This window comes from Eretmochelys imbricata, chromosome 8, assembly GCF_965152235.1.
Source record: "Eretmochelys imbricata isolate rEreImb1 chromosome 8, rEreImb1.hap1, whole genome shotgun sequence".
Taxonomy (NCBI): Eukaryota; Metazoa; Chordata; order Testudines; family Cheloniidae; genus Eretmochelys; species Eretmochelys imbricata.
In genome coordinates, this window is record NC_135579.1 from 15,544,182 (window position 1) to 15,564,927 (window position 20,746).

The following is a 20,746-nucleotide window of genomic DNA, read 5'->3' on the forward strand; positions in this document are numbered from 1 at the left end:
CATAGACGTTGGCTACGTGCTTCAAAGGGCAATATCAATTCTAGAGCCATGGGTGGTCACACGTGATTTTGCAGAGTCCTTCATACAGCAGACCTCAGATTTCCTCTTTTGAGTGCTCAACTCAGTGCAGCGCACGCCATCACCACCCTACTTTACTACTATCAACAATTCAAAGAGGAGTTTGTGACAGCAGCAACAAAGGGCAAGAAAGGAGAAAGGGCAAGAAAGGAGAAAGACCAGAGGGCCAGAAGGGGCAAGAACAAGAAGTCTGAGCTGAACACCCCCAGACTCCTGTGGCATTCAGAGCAGGAGTTTAGTTTCAAGTCTTTCTACCAACAAAATGCCTAACGCAGCAGGTTGCACTTAACTTCAGCAAAAAGTGTGGGAGATTTCTGATGAAACACAGCATGCAGTAGCTTTGGAAAGTCCCTGTACTCCAGTAAGGTTCAACTGGTACATCAGCTGAGTCAGAGTATTCTCAATGGAACTGCTCAGTTATCTATCGAAACCCTTTATCTATTGCCTGCACATAGCCCAAGAAAGATTTTCTTCTGCGAAAGGAAAGCACTCTAATACACAGTATTGTGTGTGTGTGTCAATAAGTCATTCCTTACAGCAGAGGAAATGGAACTTAACTTCTAAAAACCTCAGCTAATTTTGCAGCAGCCTCGCAACACTGTTTAGAGTATGCAAGTGTGGTTATTAACACCAAGAGCACATTTTTAAAAACATGAAATCAAGAGCAGTTTCAAAATGCTCCCCAATCTGTCATCTCATCTTCTACGTGCAGGGACTATTTTTGTTGTTGTGTACACAAAATGCATAGGCCAATGGCCCCTGATCCAATCACAACACAAATAACTACTACAAACGGGGACAAGACTACCTGTCATCACCTCTAGCCTCTCTCCCCCTTTCCCAGGAGGGCATATAGGCATTACAGCATAGGAGGTGAGCAAGTGCAAGGGATAGCAGGATGGTCTGAAAGGAGAAAGGAAGAATTTTCTGAGGTGAGAACACTATTCCAGAGGATGCTGGCAGTGAAGCTACTAGAAGGGGTGGATTACCATACCAATCAATCAGAGAGTGGTCTCCAAGGACGACAGCTGGAATCCATTTAGAGCTTTAAGGATAGATTTTCAGTAGTGCTCAGAACCCAGCTGCCCCTCCAATAGACTGGCTGGGTAAGGATCAATTTTGAAAATCTGGCCTGTATATGGAAAGTGTTGCCTTTAATCTATGAATCAAGAAATGAATGGGCAGCCAATGCAGCTGACAGAGCAGAGGTAATGTGTGCCCAGCAAGAATCACCACTTCAAAGGTGGGGCAACTCTATTCTGCACAAGCTAAAATTTCTAAATGGTCAAATTACTCTTTCTGCAGTCAACACAGGTGGAAGATTGCATTTGTGCTATGGTCAGATCTCGGAGCAAAGCAGCATGAAGCCAGCCTAGTGGTGAAATAGAAGACTTCCCAAGAGCACCAAGATGGTGCATGAAGTTGTGGTGGGAATTCAGTAGGTAGCACTTGGCTCTGAGTCATGCCAGGGTGTAAGTAGGGGCCTTACACAGCTGCAGGAGCTATCTTTTGGGCTAAAGCCTAGATAGTCTGACCACATGTTATTAAAGATTTCATGACACTTTTGCTAAAAGTAGATGTAATAAATGTTAGTTTCTGGACAGGAATTCTAGGGCAGGTAATTCTATTCTTCCTAGTTAAAAGTCCCCTGAATTTAAATTGGACACAATCTTCACTTCTGCTCCTCAACTGCATACAACATTACACAATTTAAGAGCAGCTAGGTTCCTCTCGAGAGCATGCCACATTTCAGTAGTGGGTAAAATGTCTTTTTTTAAAAAAAAAAAAAGCTCTAGCCCAACCAGGAGTTTTAGGTTTGAAGCAAGAATCACTGGGTGAAATTTTATGTTGATCAGACCAGTGCTCATGATGATCCCTTCTGACCTTAAAAACCTATGATCCTTATTGCTTACTTCCCTCGCAGGGGTGACTGACTTAGTTAAGACTAGTAAAACATTTGAGATCCTTGGAGGAAAGATGCTCCAGAAGTGCAATTAAATGCTATCATATTTCAAAGCTCTATTGCTGATCTTAGCTACCGTCCTTCTAATGACCATTGCATGGATCAGTCAATGCAGAATAGTAAGAAGTTGTGTACACAGAAGAACAGCCATACTGAGTCAGACTAATGGTCCATCTAGCTCAGCGTTTTGTCTTCTGACAGTGGCCAGAGTCAGACGCTTTAGAGCAGGGGTAGTCAACTATTTTTTGTTGAGGTCCAAATTTCTTGGTCAAGGTATAGTTAAGCTCCACATTCCTGAGAACGTTTTAAAAAAAAAATAATAATAAGTAAAAAAGATTTCAGGGTCAGTTCAAAAGCATCTGGCGATCAGGACTTGGCCTGCGGTCCACCTATTGACTACCCCTGCTTTAGAGGAAATGAACGGAACAGGGCAATTTCCAGAGATCCATCCAATTCCAGCTTCTACCAATTGGAGGTTTAGGGACACCTGGCGCATGGGGTTGCATCTCTGAACATCTTGACTAATGGCTATTGTTGGGCCTATCCTGCATGACCCTATCTAAACTCTTTTTTGAACCTAGTTATACTTTTGGCCTTTACAACATCCTATGGCAACAAGTTTTACAGGCTGACTGTGTTGTGTGAAGTAGTACTTCCTTATGTTTGTTTTAAACCTGATGCCTATTAATTTAATCAGGTGACTCCTGGTTCTTGTGTTATGTGAAAAAAGCCACACTAATAAAAAGATGAAACATTAGAGGAGTTCAAATTTTTATTCCTTGGCAAGAACATGCACCATGTACACACAATACTAGTATGTACAATGTAACAAATAAAATTTATACATAAAATACAATGAATAATCAGAAACAACACTTCCAAAAAGTTAGCAAAACAATAAATAGGGAGTAATTGTACAACTAGAATTCTTGCCTATATACAAATTGGTGAAACAGAACTAAAGAGAAATAGCTATAATTTAAAGTGTGCAGACTACAGTATAAGTCAGTGAAAGGCACTAAGGAAGATTTCCCCCCCATTCTAGCAATTCCAGGATCAGGAAAAAATTAAATGCACAATATGCTCTATTAAAAGCAATGTTAAGAATGTAACAAACTGACAAAAGACCCAGGAAATGTCAGTGTTAAGGCCAACACTTCCTGAAGAGAGGAAACTGGGAGGAAAACTGACAGACACAACCACACAAAAGAGCATGAGTTAAGGAAAGACTGAACTGAGACCAGAATAGCTGTATTGGCTAAAGCATAAATTTAAAAAAAGATTTAAAAATGAGTTTGGACAGAATAAGCCTGCAGATAATCCAAGAGCTGCAGGGTAAATCTGTAGCCCAGATGCATTTTTAGCAACTTTAAAAATAATGCCCATACTCAGACAAACATTCAAACCTTTCAAAGATCAGTCAAGCTTCATAAATATAAACAGAACCTACTTAAAAACATTTCATTTCAAAGTTCCTCCTTTTTAATAGCAAGGGATTTTGTTCTCCAAAGCCGAAGCTGTGACAGCAAATCACAGCCAGCAAGTCTATCATGGAGCATGCTGGTTTTATGTGCAAATTGGTATAAAAGATAGAAATGACACAAGAAGCTTCCTTTTTTAACAAACATACATACAGAAAAGCTGTCCTCTTAACTACTGTTGTACAAGTAACATTTGTTTATCAGGGACTTGTCTTTTACAGATCTGTTCCACTGTAGCAAATGCACTTTTAGACTTAATCATTTAATGTTTTAGTATGGGTAGAATGGCTCACAATGGCACCTTCAAGGTGCCATTAATGGTCTGTCAGACAGACAGATCATTTGGTAAAATCATTTTTAAAAAGCACTGATTAAGGAGGAAGTGTTTATTTGCCTAGTTGCTGGATCCTACTGCAACAAGGTCATAATGGTATTAACTTTTATCATAAAAACCAAGGAACTCCAGATCTTCTATTACTGACATTGGCCCCAATTCTACACTGAGCACATGGCTCCAGAAGCCCACATGAAGCGTGGGCTTCCTGCGGCTGCAGAGGTCCTCTTGCACGGACCTGGTGAAGGCCTGGGGCCATAGAAATGACTTCTGAGCCATTATGGACTCTCTTCAGTCTTTTTAGCATGTATGACAAGTATAGAAGTTACATAAATTAGGACGTTTAATAAGTTTACTGCACATTCACAGTAAGTTAAGTTTAAGTACCAATACTTAAATTTTTCTTCAAGATGAGAAGTACACCTCATTTTGGGGGAAGAGCTTGATGAATTGCCTCTTATTTAAATGCTGTGCTATAAAAAAAGAAATCTTGTATAAACTTTAAAATGACAGTGTCAATTGTTTTTAAAAAAACCCATGCAACATAATAAGTTTTGCTCCTGGGTGAAGACACTGAGTATGCCTACCCTGCAATTAAACACCCACAGCTAGCCCATGTCAGCTGACTTGGGCACACAGGGTTTGGGCTGCAGTGTTGTAAAATTGTGGTGCAGATTTTCAGGCTAGGGCTGGAGCATTCCCCCTCGCAGGGTCCCAGAGCCTGGGCTCCAACACAAGCACAAACATCTACACTGCAATTTTACAGTCCCCAAGCCTCGAGTTAGCTGACACGGACCAACCACGTGTGTTTAATCGCAGTGTAGACATACACATCAAAAAACAGATTTTTTAAAAAGGACAACAGAGCTTAACCAGAATGCTACTGAAATTCTCAAAGTTAAATATGTCCTTGTGAGACCAAATTTTAACTGCCAGACTGTGCATCTTACACTTGCATAGAGATCCACAAGACAGAGCTATTGGTTATAGTACTAAGAAGAACACATGGTATTTTGATGCATTTTTAAATATTCTGCACACTACAGAAAGAATATTTCAACTAACTGTAAATCTTGTTACCAGAACGAATGCATGACACCCGCAGTGGAACAGTGCTATGCTTTTGTTTAGGGACTCCACCTTTTCACATCAGCAGTCACAGCTTTTTACACTCCATGCAACATTGTAAGGTTATGCTGAAGTTACAGACATTAATAATAAACGGGTTTATGAAGATTGAAGACATCTGTAACTGATGTGTTCCTGCACTAGTTACAGAACATACACAAGACAAAGGAATAATTTCTCCTGTATCACAAAAGCAATATATTAAAATGTTAAATGTTTAGTAGCAGCACAGTATTCAGGGGGATCAAATGAACTAGCAAATCAGCAGCCACTCAATGCAAAGGATAATGATTTTAGAAGAAATTAAGATACTGTCTCTAAGTGTAACGGAAAACAAAAGGCTACTTGGGCGTAGACAGGACCGACTTTTGTGCGGATGTTACTACTACCTGGAGATGGGAAGTAAAGGAAGCACCTCTCTATTTTAAAATATAAAGGGTCCAAATTCATCCCTGATCAATAGAGCATTGCCCCCAAAATATTAGGGCCAAGGGTGCGAAAGCTAGCTACAAGCTCTGAAAACACCTAGCCTGAGCTATATTATGGGTTTGTGGCATTCTCCATCCATATTGAGAGTAGAGCAATTCATACAAAAAAATGCAAGGCTCAGTTACAATCAGAGAGATCAGTTACACATCCTCCACTCAGTGCAAGCGCAGTCAAGGTGCAAAGCAGCCTTTTAAAAAGTAAAACATATTCTCTTGCATTTTCTTCAGCAATGGCCACCCTCAGAAAAGTAGTCAAAGTTGTTGCCTAGAGATTGTGTGCATTTAAACAGTAAATAAAAGGATAACAGCACTTCAAATAAAATGAAACGAAACAGTTTTGTTTTCATTTGCATTGAAACGAAACAAAACATTGTCCTTGACCAATGTTCTTGAATTTGTACAGTTTAGGTTTTCAGAACAGTCACTCTTTATGCAACAATATACAGTACGTCTACATATGTCAGTTACTAAAGGAACAGAAAGACAGACAATTAGTCATTTAATGTATGAAATTCAAACAGCAGCTACAAATAGGGAGTATTTAAATAGCCAAGGAAGGGGGCTCAGTATTCAGATTAAGTTATATCATGGATTTATACCCACTACGTGAAAACATACAACAGTGCAACACAGGACAACAGCGTAAGCCGCTAGTTTATGTACAAAGCAGGACATAAAACAGAGTTATTAGGATTTAAAGTTCAGGATCTATCCACCACACTGGGCTAATATTTTTAAAATTTAAACACACCTAAAGTTCTTGCTTTCTATACATTTCAACAAGGTTTACTGCCACTGGTTTCCCTGCACAACACAAAGAGTGGTGTAATATATTGACAATTTTGCAACAACACATATATTGGTTTAACATATGTTAATATAACATACAGTATAAGGGTAATTAGAGAAACAAGTTCATTTTTGTTTACTGATGAGGCATTGTTTGGTAGCCCCTTCTGATCAAATTGCGCCAGTTCTTCAATATTTTCTAAAGAACTATAAATTTTAGCAAAGCATTACAACACATATTAATCTTTACTCTGAAGCAGAATGCAAAACACCTACTGAAGCAGAGAGTCAATGACGGCGCCTGGCTTTGCTGAACGTTTTCTGTTCAGAGAGGAGGGGTGGAAAAAGACAAACACACATTAGTAGTCTACCCAAGAAAAGGAAGGGGTTACATTTTCCAAATCTAAAGTATATAGTATTAACATTTACACAAGTTTGGTTTCTAGCCTCTAAAAATAATATGCTAAAATCTCAACAACGGCATATTTAATATTTTAGAAGGCCAACTCAAAGTACAATCTATCTAGGTTTACATTTGGTCATCCATCAGCACCACCCTCATTTGGACAGGTAACTTATGTGTACTCTCACATGTCACTTGTGAATCTGACCTCCAAAGTCTATGCATGCTAGAATAAAACACATCAAGTAGCCAGAGGAGAGGAATGTAGCAAGAACTAGACACACAAATGTTTAAGGTGTTAAAGTAGGCCACTTCTTCAGTCACTTAGACTTGATGTGTCTTTAAGAGTCAAATTTACCACACTTTATGCCTCTTAACTTGACCCCAAAAGTTAATGTTTCTTGCCAAAGCCAACTCTCCCATGATAAAAAACTACATAGCATGCGCAGTGTGTTTTTTCTATTGACTATAAATCTTCACGCACTACAGTCAGTTAAAAAGTGTACCTTAAAATCTGGGGTATGTGTAACATGACTGAGTAAGCATAATGTATGATGTTTGCTGACTTGGTGTTACTGTCCCAATCTTAATGCTGGTGGGCTTTTTGTACAATTAACCCAAACTGGAACCAGAACTAAACTTAGCAACTCCCAAACCTTGACTCAGACTGAGTCTCTACCTCATATCACCTAAGGAACGTTATATTCCTTTGTGTAGGCTTCAGTGATTTTAGCATTGTTGAGGCATGTATTCATATATGTCTCCCATGTAATTCCATTCTCCATTTTATTTAAATACCACTATTTATACTATGAAAAATCTTATACCCCTTTTTATAGTTCTCTGCAGACATAGGACTATTTAGTTTGAAAAAGTTAGTTTTTTAAATGTCAAAATTATTTAAAAAGGGGGAAAAAAGAAACTGTCAATTTTTGAAAAAACGGAGGAGAAATCAGAACCAGCTCTAATAATTTGAAATCTTGGCAACAGAAAATTGCCCTTAAATCAATAGAGCATGCTTTCCAAGTATTATGGCTTTTGATCAGCATTCACTATAGTTCAATGACTTTCTCTGTGGAATGCATTACAGCACTGCTCAAAGGGCCTGGGGTCCTGCTGTTCATTCCTTAACTCCCATTCAAATTAAAGGGATGCCCAAATGCAGCCTACTGGACTGATCCCCAAAATAAACCTTTAGTTAGGACTTAAAACACTTCACTTGGAAGTTCCCAACCACATACAAAACCATTTCACAAGAACTCACCTTCTATTAGTTTTAGGCCTTGATCTTCCTTTTGAAGTCCTCGGCCTCTCTAACTTCATCAAAGACTGCCTCAGGCTTTCTTCTGTGTAAGCTAGATAAACATGGGAAAGATCCACCTCAAAGGGCTAGGGAACGAATACACAGAATCCATTTTACGACTGTTAGTGTATGTTCTTCTATAACACTTAGCAAGTGCTTCATCAAAACACAAAGACTATAAAAAACAGAGTTAGAAAGTTTTACAGCAGGAGATGCAGCACATATGGTAGGGCCCTACGAAATTCATGGTCCGTTTTGGTCAATTTCATGGTCTCAGGATTTTAAAAATGGTAAATTTTATGATTTCAGCTATTTAAATCTGAAATTTCACATTAATTGTAGGGGTCCTGAAAACACACACACACAAAGTTGTGGGGTGGTCACAAGGGTTTTTTTTTGGGGGGGGGCGCGAAGAGGAGTTGCAGTACTGCTACCCTTATTTCTGCACTGTTGCTGGCGGCGGTGCTGCCTTCAGAGCCGGGCAGCTGGAGAGCGGTGGCTGCTGGTCGGGAGCCCAGCTCTGAAGGCAGAGTCACTGCCAGCAGCAGCGCAGAAGTAAGGATGGCACGGTATTGTATTGACACCCTTACTTCTGCGCTGCTGCCTGCAGAGCTGGACCCTCAGTCAGCAGCCACCAGTCTCCGGCCGCCCAGCTCCGAAGGCAGCAGCACAGAAGTAAGGGTTGCATAGTATGGTATTGCCACCCTTACTTCTGCCCTGCTGTGGGCGGGGTGCTGCCTTCAGAGCTGGGCACCTGGCCAACAGCTACCGCTCCCTGGCTGCCCAACTCTGAAGGCAGCACAGAAATAAGGGTGGCAATACCACGACCCCCTTGCAACTCCCTTTTGGGTCAGGACCCCCAATTTGGGCAACGCTAGTCTCCTCCATGAAATCTGTATAGTATAGGGTAACAGCATACAAAAGACAAGATTTCATGGGGGGAGACTATATTTCACGGTCCTGGACACATTTTTCAAGGCTGTGAATTTGGTAGGGCCCTATATATGGGTATTCATTGGCTTGTACACTATAGATCTATACAGTTTGATCCATATTTAAGAAGAGACACTTACATCTTTTTCCTTTTTATCTGGTACCGGGGTCTGTTTTCTCATGTTGTTCCCTGTATATGCAACACATTTCTTAAAGAAAGAGAAAGATCCGTTAGCAAAGTCAACTATATTATAAAACTGATTGCATGACTGGGTAGGTTTATATTTGCTTCCAGCCTCAATTCAATTAATCTGAGAGTTTACAAGATGAAAGACACACTTTGCACCTTTTACCCATCATGACAGTTAAGATTAGCTTGGATTAGAGCTGAATGCATAATTTTTTAAAAATCCACTCATTTCAAACCAATTTTTCTCTCTCTCTCTCACCAAAACAAAACAAAAAAAATATTCAAAAATTTTTAATTTGGGTCAAATCAAAACATTTGACATTTTTTGTCTTGAAATGTGGATTCAAAACATTGTAAAAAAACAGTTCATTTTGACATTTCCAACATTTTTGTTGTCCAGTTTTTTGTCAAATTCAATCCCAAATTCACGAATAATTTTAGTGCTCTGAAAAATGCATTTTCGTATCTTTATTTTTTTTTTTCCTTCCTGCTCAAATGCAGCTGGGATGTTCTTTATAAAGTGCCTGAAGCAGAACTTCCTAGGACTAGTGGCTAAATAGAACATCTATAGCTCTGCAACTTTTACTACCCTTGGCAGTTTGCCAGTCTAGTGAACTTCAGGCCACGATGCAAGATAAATATATATACACAAATATATATTTCTGTAAGATTTCAGATGATCTTTTCTGTTCCAGCAACATGGCTGGTAATATTGTTGGTGACAGCTGCAATGGCTTTGATTAGCTCACATCAATGAAACACCAAAATCCTCAAAAAAGACCCAAACAAAAACCTGCCATAACATCTGGGATAAGTAACAAACCCATCACAGAGATCTTGCAGTCAGTGTCTTAAACAATGGACTTTCAGGGAATTGTAGTAACACTGACTCTCCATTATGGCACAGTCTAACTAGTCAATGAAAACTGTATAGCTAAGGTTGGCGAGTTAGCCTGAGAACCCTCGCTTTCATTTCATACCCCTTGAGAACCTTTGCATTGCACTAGTGTAGCTACCTGCATTTTCTATCAGCTAAGCTTACCAACTGCCATTCTCCAATGTCTTCATTCCAGTGAACATAGTTTTCAATCATTTCCTTAGAAGAAATAAGAAAAATAATTGTTCTAGGTTTGTGAACTTTAACTCTTCATACACTCTAAATACATCTTCCATAAGGCACACCCAAGAGATCATGGGCAAAGTGAATTGAACAACAGCATTAAAGCCCTGTTAAACATGGCTCCTCCTCAAGTCAATTTAATCAAGGCTGATTCATTGATGTGGATGACCATACCCTGTTAAAAAACCGCACCCCACACTGAAGGCCATGGCCTGTGAGGATAGGTCTACACTGCCATAAAAAAATCCATGGCAGCAAGTCTCAGAGCCTAGGTCAACTGACTGGAGCTAAAAATTGCTGTGTAGATGTTTGGTTTCAGGCTGGAGCCCAAGCTCTGAGACCCACCCTACTTGTAGGGTTTCAGAACCTGGGCTCCAGCTGAAGGCTGAACATCTACACTGCAATTTTTGCCCCGCAACCTAAGCCTGAGTTAGCTGAACTGGGCTAGCCATGGCTGTGCATCTTTTATTGCAGTGTAGACATACACTTAGTCTGAATCACCTGTTCCAGGGCATATTGGAGTACCCTGCACATGTACAGGTCTCCAGTCATTAAGATAGTTGTCTGGGTGTGATATTCATAAAAACAAAGGAAAAATGCTTAGTGTGTTTTGTACTGGGTGGTGAGAGATATTTAAATTGTCAGGTTTCAGAGTAACAGCCGTGTTAGTCTGTATTTGCAAAAAGAAAAGGAGTACTTGTGGCACCTTAGAGACTAACCAATTTATTTGAGCATAAGCTTTCGTGAGCTACAGCTCACTTCATTGGATGCATACTGTGGAAAGTGTAGAAGATCTTTTATATACACACAAAGCATGAAAAAATACCTCCTCCCACCCCACTCTCCTGCTGGTAATAGCTTATCTAAAGTGATCACTCTCCTTACAATATGTATGATAATCAAGTTGGGCCATTTCCAGCACAAATCAAGGTTTTCTCACACACACCCCCCCACACACAAACCCACTCTCCTGCTGGTAATAGGATTTGTGCTGGAAATGGCCCACCTTGATCATCATACACACTGTAAGGAGAGTGGTCACTTTAGATAAGCTATTACCAGCAGGAGAGTGGGGTGGGAGGAGGTATTGTTTCACGCTTTGTGTGTATATAAAAAGATCTTCTACACTTTCCACAGTGTGCATCCGATGAAGTGAGCTGTAGCTCACGAAAGCTTATGCTCAAATAAATTGGTTAGTCTCTAAGGTGCCACAAGTACTGCTTTTCTTTTTATTTAAATTGTCAGATACAATGAATCTCAGGCATACCATAAACTGGTGAGCCAAGAGAACACTACAAAGTTCTAGGTACTGTCATGTTGTGCGTCTTTTAACATCAAATACTGCTGCTAACTTTATCTTCATCCAACTGTCCCTAGACCAGAACGGGTCCTGAAACATCCCATTAGTCATTCTGGAGAATGGATCAATTTTCATTCATTTTCTTGTAATGAACTGATAGCCCTGTTTTGGGGGGATCTGCACCAGTTTTAACACTTTGCCTTTGGGTAGGCTACATAAGCTGGCTTTGTGCCTTGTAACTCCTACTCCCTTTTGATGGGAACTGTTCATCCTCAATCAATAATGCTTTTTATAGTAGGAGGTCCAACAGGAGATTTTCATTTCTGTGAAGAGCAGAGTGAAAGATGAATATTTAAGATGCGTTGGCAGAGTTTGAGCCTGTAGTTCCCTGTTGATGCAGTCATCAGCTATTTGTAACCACTGTTGTCCAAAAGCTACTCAGTCCCAGGGTGAAGTTGCCACAGTGGACAATTACAGGTATACATTTTCCTATTGTAGAGATGGCCTTCAATTTTAGAAAATACTTCAGATCTTTTAGACAGAGGGTGGAGAGGAAGTGGATCCTCCCCAGATAATCAAGTAATTGCTTCACTTTATCAATATACTCAACCAGGCTTTTCAAAGCATTACATAAAGACTACAGGGAGCAAGGTGACTGGTGAAGTCATTCTGCTTAGTGAACAATTGTAATGCTCACCAGAAACCTCTGTCTTGGTATTTTCAGAAGATTGACTCAGTCACATCTGGGGTCTCTGATTCTCATGTTTTTGACAGTGATTTAAAACTAATATGGAAATGTGACAGAGTTGCACCTGGTAGCATGTTCATATAACTGTGTTGGTCTGAAACCTAATTACCTTGATTTTCCTTCTAATTAAATTCAATTAGAGGTTTGCTGTGTTTTATAAATACTCTTTTACAAATATATACATAAGTTAGAATCTTAAGTGGCTCATTGTTTTTTGTGCGATGTTGTTTAACACCTACTAGCTCTAACAAACTGGATACAGAGATGAGGTGTGCTGAGTCACTCCCACTACTGATGGGGACAGAAGGAATGCTGGAGGAATCAATGGGTGTGTCTAACATTACTAAAAACCCCAAATCCAAGACTAGGCTTCCCTTCCTTTACCTGGTAGTCCTGAGGAATGAAGTTATCTATGATGAGCATTTGAAGACGAAGCTCCCTGCTGAGCTGCCGAATATTCTCCAGCAATCCTTCAATCTCTCTCTGATGTTCCTGTTGCAGATCTGCCATCTATGGACAATAAAGCAAGCCATCAGGAAGCTAGAAGTAGTTCAAACATGAAAGCCTTTCAAAAAGTTGTTGGCCTTTCATCATTCCACCTCTATTTAAATTCACAGGCAAAATGAATTCATTTATTATAAACTATTCCCAAGAATTGATAAATTTAAACATACGAGCTCAGACTGGCACTTTTTGCCTACAAGACTTCTGCAAATCCCTGCTCTGCACTTGTTGGAAGAAACCAGGAGCAGAGCAGTCTAGGTATATCCTGTTCAAGGAAGGGACCTGCACACCCTAAAAAAAATCCCATTATCCAACAGACTACTGTGCAGCTCAGGCAGCTGCAGGAAGCAGCTCTCGGCCTGAAGACCTCCTGCAGCCTGGGCTACGGGCACCAGCCAACAGACATTCTGAGCTCCCACAGGTTGTAGGGAAAGGGAAAGAATGTGGTAACCAGGTGGCGGGTGATTGGGGATCCTGGCCAGAAGGATAGGATAGGGGAAAAAAGCTACAGAAAGGAGAAAAATATGCCACGGAGATGAAAAGTCACAGGAGAGAAAGAAAAAAACAAAAAAAAAAAGTGAAATTCCAAGGGAGATACAACTAAGATAAATTATTAATCCCATATTCTGTCAAGTGATTACATTACTCTGAAAGAAAAGATAAGAGACTATTCAAGTCAAGCAGAAGCAGGCAATTGTGCAGAGCAAGTGTGTTGGCAACTGATGATTTTATAACACGTTTAGCGATAACTGGTGATTTTATTAAAGCTCCAGCTCCCAGAGTCATATGAATGAGACCCTCCGCTTTCATTTCAAAGAAAAATAATTCTCGCCTTCATTAGGGTGACCAGGTGTCCTGATTTCATAGGGACAGTCCTGATATTTGGGGCTTTGTCTTATATAGGCGCCTATTACCCCCTGCCCCTGTCCTGATTTTTCACACTTGCTGTCTGGTCACCCTAGCCCTCGTAGATTCAGAGAAAAGCTTGAAGTTGTAACCCCCAGAGGCTCAGATTACCAGCGTTCAGTTAGTTCTCTGAAAACATACAAACCAAGAGGTGCTTTATAAAGACACTGGTAAAGCACTTTTCCAGGGTTACATAGTGTAGGGCACATATTTACAAACTAAGTCTGTTTTGGAAATACTAACTAAATAACTCTTTTGGACACTGACCTCTGATTTTGCAGCCATTAGCATTGTCCAGACTTTCTTCAGCTTCTTGGTCTTGCCTTGTGCCTCTTCCTGCAGGCTGGTGTACTTCTCCTCAATGTCCAGGCGCTCTTGCTGTTTGCAACATTTAAAAACAAAAGGCAACACACAATTTACTATTGTTAGAGAAGCATTTGGCTGTGGTATAGCCAAAGGAGAAACTACTTGGACTAAGTGAAGTGCCGGCTCTGCCTACACTGATCTGTATCACACACGCCCCACTGTTTTTACGCGCTGCTATAAAGCTCGTCCTTGCACACACTTCTGTACCAGAGAACTGCCTACCCATTTCAGGTGTCAGTCTCTAGGAACGTTGGCATCAGCTCCTGCCATAGCTTCCATATCAAGCGTGCACACAAGGCTGAGAGAGACAATGGAAGGTAAGCACAATCAGTCCTGTCAGTTAAGATCATCAGCACTACAATAAGGAAGCTAATCAAACCTCTTTTTCCTCAAGCTCTTTGCGAAGCTGCTCAGCTCTTTTTCTTCGCTCTTCAAGCTCCATGTTAGATTCCTCTAGAAGTTTCTCCTGCTCCTCAGCTTTTGCCAGCAAGTCCACACCTCCCACAATCACCTTCTTCTCCAAAGCTGATAACTTCTCCAGCAGCGACTGGTGTTCCTGTCTGATGAGAGAGACAGGGAGTGGAACACCATGTATTCCAGGCTCTCTCTAGTGGTGGGGCCTGGCCTGAACAATGGGTCTGAACTGTGGGCAGGAGGGGGCCTGAACACTCATCTCACTTCCGAGACTTCAAGAATAAGAAAATACAAGTTACTGGAGAGAGCTGCAGCTAAAAGTCAAACAGGGCAGCTGACAGCAAACAGTCTCTCCTGCTACAAATCCTCCCTTCCACTGGGGGCTGCTGGGGCACTGAGATCAGGGAGACTGTCTCCTCCTCCCCTTTCAATGCTCCCTCTGCTGGGGCTCAGGCAACGTGGAGACCCAGGAGGAGAGAGAATAAGAGGTGGCAGCAGCAGCTGTTTACCTCAGGGCCTTGGTGGCAAGGAGAAGAGAAAATAATCACACATGGGGGCCAGAGGAAGACAAGCAGGGATCATGGAGGCTTCACACAGGAGTCCATTACCTCTCCAACCCTTGTCCCACCAGCCATATGCCTCGTGCACCTGCTTGCCTTGTGCTCTGCCCTGAGGCCCTGTGAGAACTCACAGGTCACTTTTCAGCTCCAGCCTGGATCAGTCTTTCCACATCAAGATAAGTTCTGTGCCCAGAATCAACCACCTCCATCTCATTAAACTGTATGGCAGTAAAGGCTGTTCTGATGGTTCTTAGTATTTGACTACTTCATTAGCAGTCAATACATACAGGAGCTTGTCCAGCTTTTTCAAATTTGGATTTTTTTTTTTTTTAAAGCTGGCTGAAATTTTGAAAAAAATTTAAAAAATGCATTTTTTTTTTTAATTTGATTTTCTGACCAGCTCTAACCTACACAGGAAGCTCATTTGCTTTAACAGCAGGACAGGAGAGCATTCATTTTGTGCATCCCTGCTTTAATCAACCAATTCATTTGAATTTCCACCAGTCACACATCCCTAATTAGATCTGATTACTGAACTGTAAAAAAAAAATTGTTCTTATGATACAGTACTAACTGGGCTTTGAGAAGATCTTTCTCTCTCTTCTCCAGTTCAGCCCTGGCTTTGTTTCTCTCTTCCTCTTCCATGTCAAGCTTGGTTTCAAGTGCTTTTCTCTCTTCCTCAATCTTGGCTTGCATCTCTACCATTTTATCTGGGGAAACTTTCTTCTTGCCTTTGGAAAGATTCAGGTTAAGGATGAATTATTTGATGACAAAAATAAAACACCGTCTTTTATTATAGTGAAGATTTCTATCTTGTCATCCGATTTCAAATTAAATGTGATTTTCAACAAAAGTTAAATAAAAATATTTCAATGGCAATATATAGTTATACCCTATCTCTGCATCTACTGGAGTGTATAATAGTACTATTCAGTGCAAATGGATATTTAATAGATGCTGGTGATGCTTCCCAGCTCTGTCAGGAAACCAGCTTGTATCACAACACTGTCCAACACAGGCAACTTTTATACTAAACGTTTTGGAGTAGCTTTGTTATTAAGACTTCAACAAAGCCATCCAGTGGCACTTTGGAAACTGGACAAGAAGAAAAATAGTAACTGACTTATATGAAGAAGAGTTAGGTGCACACCAGACTAGTTCCATCTTAGAGATCTAGTGACATTTACAAGCCACTCAAGCCCTGCTTTTGCTATTTATTGCCACTGGGGACACAGAAGTATTAAGCTAATATTAGTGTATAATAGTAAAATCAAATTTAAAAAAAGAATAAAACCGTTGTGAAAAAGACTGCCATCTTAAAAAAAAGCCAGAAGTTTGAGACCTAAATTACTTTAAAGGGATAATGAAAAGTTAGTCTGCACAGTTCAATCCAGAGTTTATTTTTTAAGCAAACTTTAAAATGTAATCACTTCTCTTTATAATTAGATGCTCATGTTTCTTTTTGTAGCCTGTTAGAAGAGTTGAGTTCTAAAGCTAAGTTCAGAATTCCACTTTCCAAAAATTCACACTGGAAGAAATTTTCTCCAAGATACCCTTCTGTACTGCATTCCCTATGGAACGTCACTGCGAAAGTTAGCAGTAAGATCTTTTAAGACTGTATTGTCCACAATGAAGAACTACAATGTGCAGAGAAATGCAGAAAAGCCCGATTAGATAACAGCAGATAAGGGATGGACAACAGCTTGTGGACTCAGATTGTCTTTGTAGCAGTATCCATTCAGAGATTCTGGGGTGGTGCGATTTGTAATGGTCTATAAAGGTAGTACTTTGACCACTGGTAAAAAGTAAAAAACAAACCAGTTTTTTACACTACACCTCCGTGATTACAATGGAGGTAACTTGAGCAGCTAACTGGTATTCAGACTGAGTTCAGTAGCCCTATAAGGTCATCTGAAAATAATTCAGAATTCTAGAACAAGAAGAATGGCTCCTATAAAGCATCCTCCAAATCTTAGAGATCAACATTAGTTGAAAAATAACTTTGGATTGGGAAGATCTTAATTACAAAACTGCACAATATATCAATGCATATGAACACGAACAGGTTTCGGATTAATTGCACGAGGGGTCGCAGAGAGCATAGCAAGATACCAAGCTAATTTAGATTTCTAGAACTTTTAGTGTGTGGAAAATACCCTTTATTTACCCTGTTTTGATTTTTCCCAGCTGCATTCTAACAAAATCTAGACAAAAGAAAACTAACTTGAATGTGTGAAAATCCAATAGCAACAATTTACCGCTACTGCAGGAGAGAAAAAACAAGAAAAAAAACCCTGCGGAATACCCTGCCAAACATTATCATTCGGTAAAAGGCTCTCCACTGCGCATACACACACAACTTTTGTAAAGACACTGAAACATCACCTCATTAATTTTTAAATTAGGGCTGTCAAGTGATTAAAAAAATTAATTGTGCAATTAATCGCACTGTTAAACAATACTAGAATGCCATTTATTTAAATATTTTTGGTTGTCTTCTACATTTTCAAATATATTGATTTCAATTACACAGAATAAAAAGTGTACAGTGCTCACTTTATATTTATTTTTGATTACAAGTATTTGCACTGTAAAAAAAGAAATAGTATTTTTCAATTCACATAATACAAGTACTGTAGTGCAATCTCTTTATCATGAAAGCTGAACTTACAAAATGTAGAATTAGGTACAAAAACACCGCATTCTAAAACAAAACAATGTAAAGTTTTAGATCCTGCAAGTCCACACAGTCCTACTTCTTATTCAGCCAATCGCTAAGACAAACAAGTTTGTTTACATTTGCAGTAGATAAAGCTGCCCACTTCTTGTTTACAATGTCACCTTAAAGTGAAAACAGGTGTTCGCATGGCACTGTTGTGGCCAGCGCCACAAGGTATTTATGTGCCAGATGCGCTAAAGATTCATATGTCCCTTCATGCTTCAACCACCATTCCAGTGGACATGCATCCATGCTGAGAATGGGTTCTGTTCAATACCAGTCCAAAGCAGTGCAGACCAATGCATGTTCATTTTCATCATCTGAGTCAGATCTCACCAGTAGAAGGTTGATTTTCTTCTATGGTGCTTCGGGTTCTGTAGTTTCCGCATCGGAGTGTTGCTCTTTGACGGCTTCTGAAAGCATGCTCCACACTTCATCCCTCTCAGATTTTGGAAGGCACTTCAGATTCTTAAGCCTTGGATCGGTTAGAAATCTCACATAGATATCTTCTTTGTGTTTTGTGAAATCTGCAGTGAAAGTGTTCTTAAAATGAAGCTGTCTCATCATCTGAGACTGCTATAACATGAAATATATGGCAGAATGCGGGTAAAACAGATCAGGGGACATACAATTCTCCCCCAAGGAGTTCAGTCACAAATTTAATTAATGCATTATTTAACAAGTGTCATCAGCATGGAAGCACGTCCTCCTGAATGGTGGCCGAAGCATGAAGGGCCACACGATTGTTTAGCATATCTGGCACCTAAATACCTTGCAATGCCAGCTACAAAAGTGCCATGCAAATGCCCAATTCTCACTTTCTGGTGACACTGTAAATAAAAAAAAAGAGGGCAGCATTATTGCCTGTAAATGTAAACAAACGATTGGCTGAACAAGAAGGAGGACTAAGTGGACTTGTAGGCTCTGAAGTTTTACATTGTTTTGTTTTTGAGTGCAGTTATGTAACAACAACAAAAATCTACATTTGTAAGTTGCATTTTCACGACAAAGATTGCACTACAATACTTATATGAAGTGAACTGAAAAATACGATTTCTTTAGTTTATCATTTTTACAGTGCAAATATTTGTAATCCAAATGATACACCTTGATTTCAATTAGAACACAGAATACAATATATCTGAAAATGTAGAAAAACATCCAAACTATTTAATAAATTTCAATTGGTATTCTATTGTTTAACAGTGCAATTAAAACTGTGATTAATCACGATTAATTTTTTTGAGTTAATCGCGTGAGTTAACTAAGATTAATCAACAGCCCCATTTTAAATACACACACCCACACCCACTAGAAATGGGGGTGGGGAGGGGGAATTATGTAGGTATTTGGGTGTAGTATATAATTTCATGGCAGGATGTGTGACAGTAATTCAGGAACAGGACAATGAAAATAATTTGGTTTAGATTCCATTTGCTTCTCCTGTTGGCCCGATGGTAAGAAGTAGCAACATGTAGGTTCACAGCCGCAATATGTTGCTTGACCAAGCTTTGGGCAATATCCTTTAGAAGTTTGAGCTTTCTGTGAAATTCTATATAGAGAAATCCTTAAGCAAAAAGGTCAGGGACAGGTGAATGAAGGAGCCTTACCTGTCAAAACACATTCTTAGATCTTCTCAATTTTAAAGAATGAAAGTTAGATTGAGCAGCAAGACCGTTTACAAGCTCTGTATCGGTACTATATCGATCACAAATCAATCACACCAACCTGCTTGATCTTGCATTAAGAGGAAGTAGTAAGCAAATCGCAGATAGGCAGCATATGCATAAAAAAGGGAGGAAAAAGAAAAACATTACTGCTTGATTGTTTTGTTATAAAGATCATCAGTATCAGTATAAGGATTAATCTAAATCTGCATCTACAGACAGAAAAAATCAGCAGAATAATCATTGAGAAATAAGAGGCCATTAAAGCAAATATTTGCGTTACGGTTTATGGTTGGCCAGAGTAAATTTTCTGAACCAAAGGATACTTTTTTTTTGCATATTCAGATTAATCTTCAAACCATTCTTGCATTCTCCTATTCAGTTCAATATAACGCAGATTCTATATATGACATTACGAGCCTGCCGCAAAGATCATGCCCTAAGAAACATCCAAGCGGGCACCTACCACCCTAAAGTAAGACTGAGTTATGTTTTCAAGGTAGCCAATTTTTTTTTACCTTACCTGTAAAACCTTAGCACACAGAAAGAAAGCTTGCTTTGCATTTTAGCGAGATTTCCAAGTCAATTCTTTGTTTTATATGATCAACTGCACATATGGGATTTCAGCACAAGATTTCTATGTTCAATTAAACAGGGTATTAGTAGGTTATTTTGCAGTAACTGATGCTTCCATAGAGGTATATGGCTAATTTTGGTTATTCAAGCAGGTGTGATCAGAATGAAACAGGAAAAGAAAAAGAAAAAAGATAATGCAGAAGGAAGACGACATGCAAAAGATCCACACAACATATAAGGACAATTACTATTTTGACTGTAGAACAAGTAGTGTTTATTCTACCACTGACGGTCTGAGCCAACTTCCACCGTAATAAATTGGAGTCTCTTCACTGACTGATGGGAGGTGGACTGGTCCCCAACTAAGTATTTCAGTAGACAACTTGCCATTAAGTGATTTGCCCACACCCAAATATTCTGGTTAAAAGCAAGTTTGGAAAAACAAATGCATTTCAATGCCTCCAATAAAGTAAACCACTAGAGGGTTTTTACATTTTAAGCCTTCTTGACTGTGACAAGTAAATGGGATTTTGTATTTTACTATTGGTGGAAAAATGTTAATACCACCAATAAATGAACAGTTTAGAAACTAAGGAGCTCTCCTTTTTAGATAAAACTAGAAGATATCAACACCATGAACTATCAGCCTCTCTCTGCCTAAGAAAGGGGAAAAGTGTGACTCGGGCTTGCAGAAGTAAGATACAAACTAGTGTTAGAAAGTTCCCACCAATCTGGAATTAGGGCTTTTAAAGAATATTTTGAGTAAAACAGCCATC

At 39.6% G+C, this 20,746-nt stretch overlaps 1 protein-coding gene across 2 annotated transcripts in view; it reads right to left on the reverse strand.

Moving 5' to 3' along the window:
- Positions 1–2,790: 2,790 nt before the first annotated feature.
- KIF3A (kinesin family member 3A) overlaps positions 2,791–20,746 on the reverse strand; it is a 38,238-nt gene continuing 20,282 nt past the window's right edge. Inside the window, exons 10-18 of one of the 2 annotated variants that reach the window (XM_077823576.1) lie at positions 15,583–15,739; positions 14,414–14,594; positions 13,936–14,046; positions 12,643–12,768; positions 10,133–10,186; positions 9,041–9,109; positions 7,929–8,053; positions 6,538–6,582; positions 2,791–4,329 (exon numbers count right to left, since the gene is read on the reverse strand). In XM_077823576.1, coding sequence (XP_077679702.1) covers positions 4,314–4,329; positions 6,538–6,582; positions 7,929–8,053; positions 9,041–9,109; positions 10,133–10,186; positions 12,643–12,768; positions 13,936–14,046; positions 14,414–14,594; positions 15,583–15,739 — 884 coding nt within the window. In that variant the 3' untranslated portion in view covers positions 2,791–4,313. Of the gene's footprint in view, positions 4,330–5,545; positions 6,583–7,928; positions 8,054–9,040; positions 9,110–10,132; positions 10,187–12,642; positions 12,769–13,935; positions 14,047–14,413; positions 14,595–15,582; positions 15,740–20,746 lie in introns of those variants that run through there. The other variant, XM_077823577.1, reaches the window with a different exon arrangement.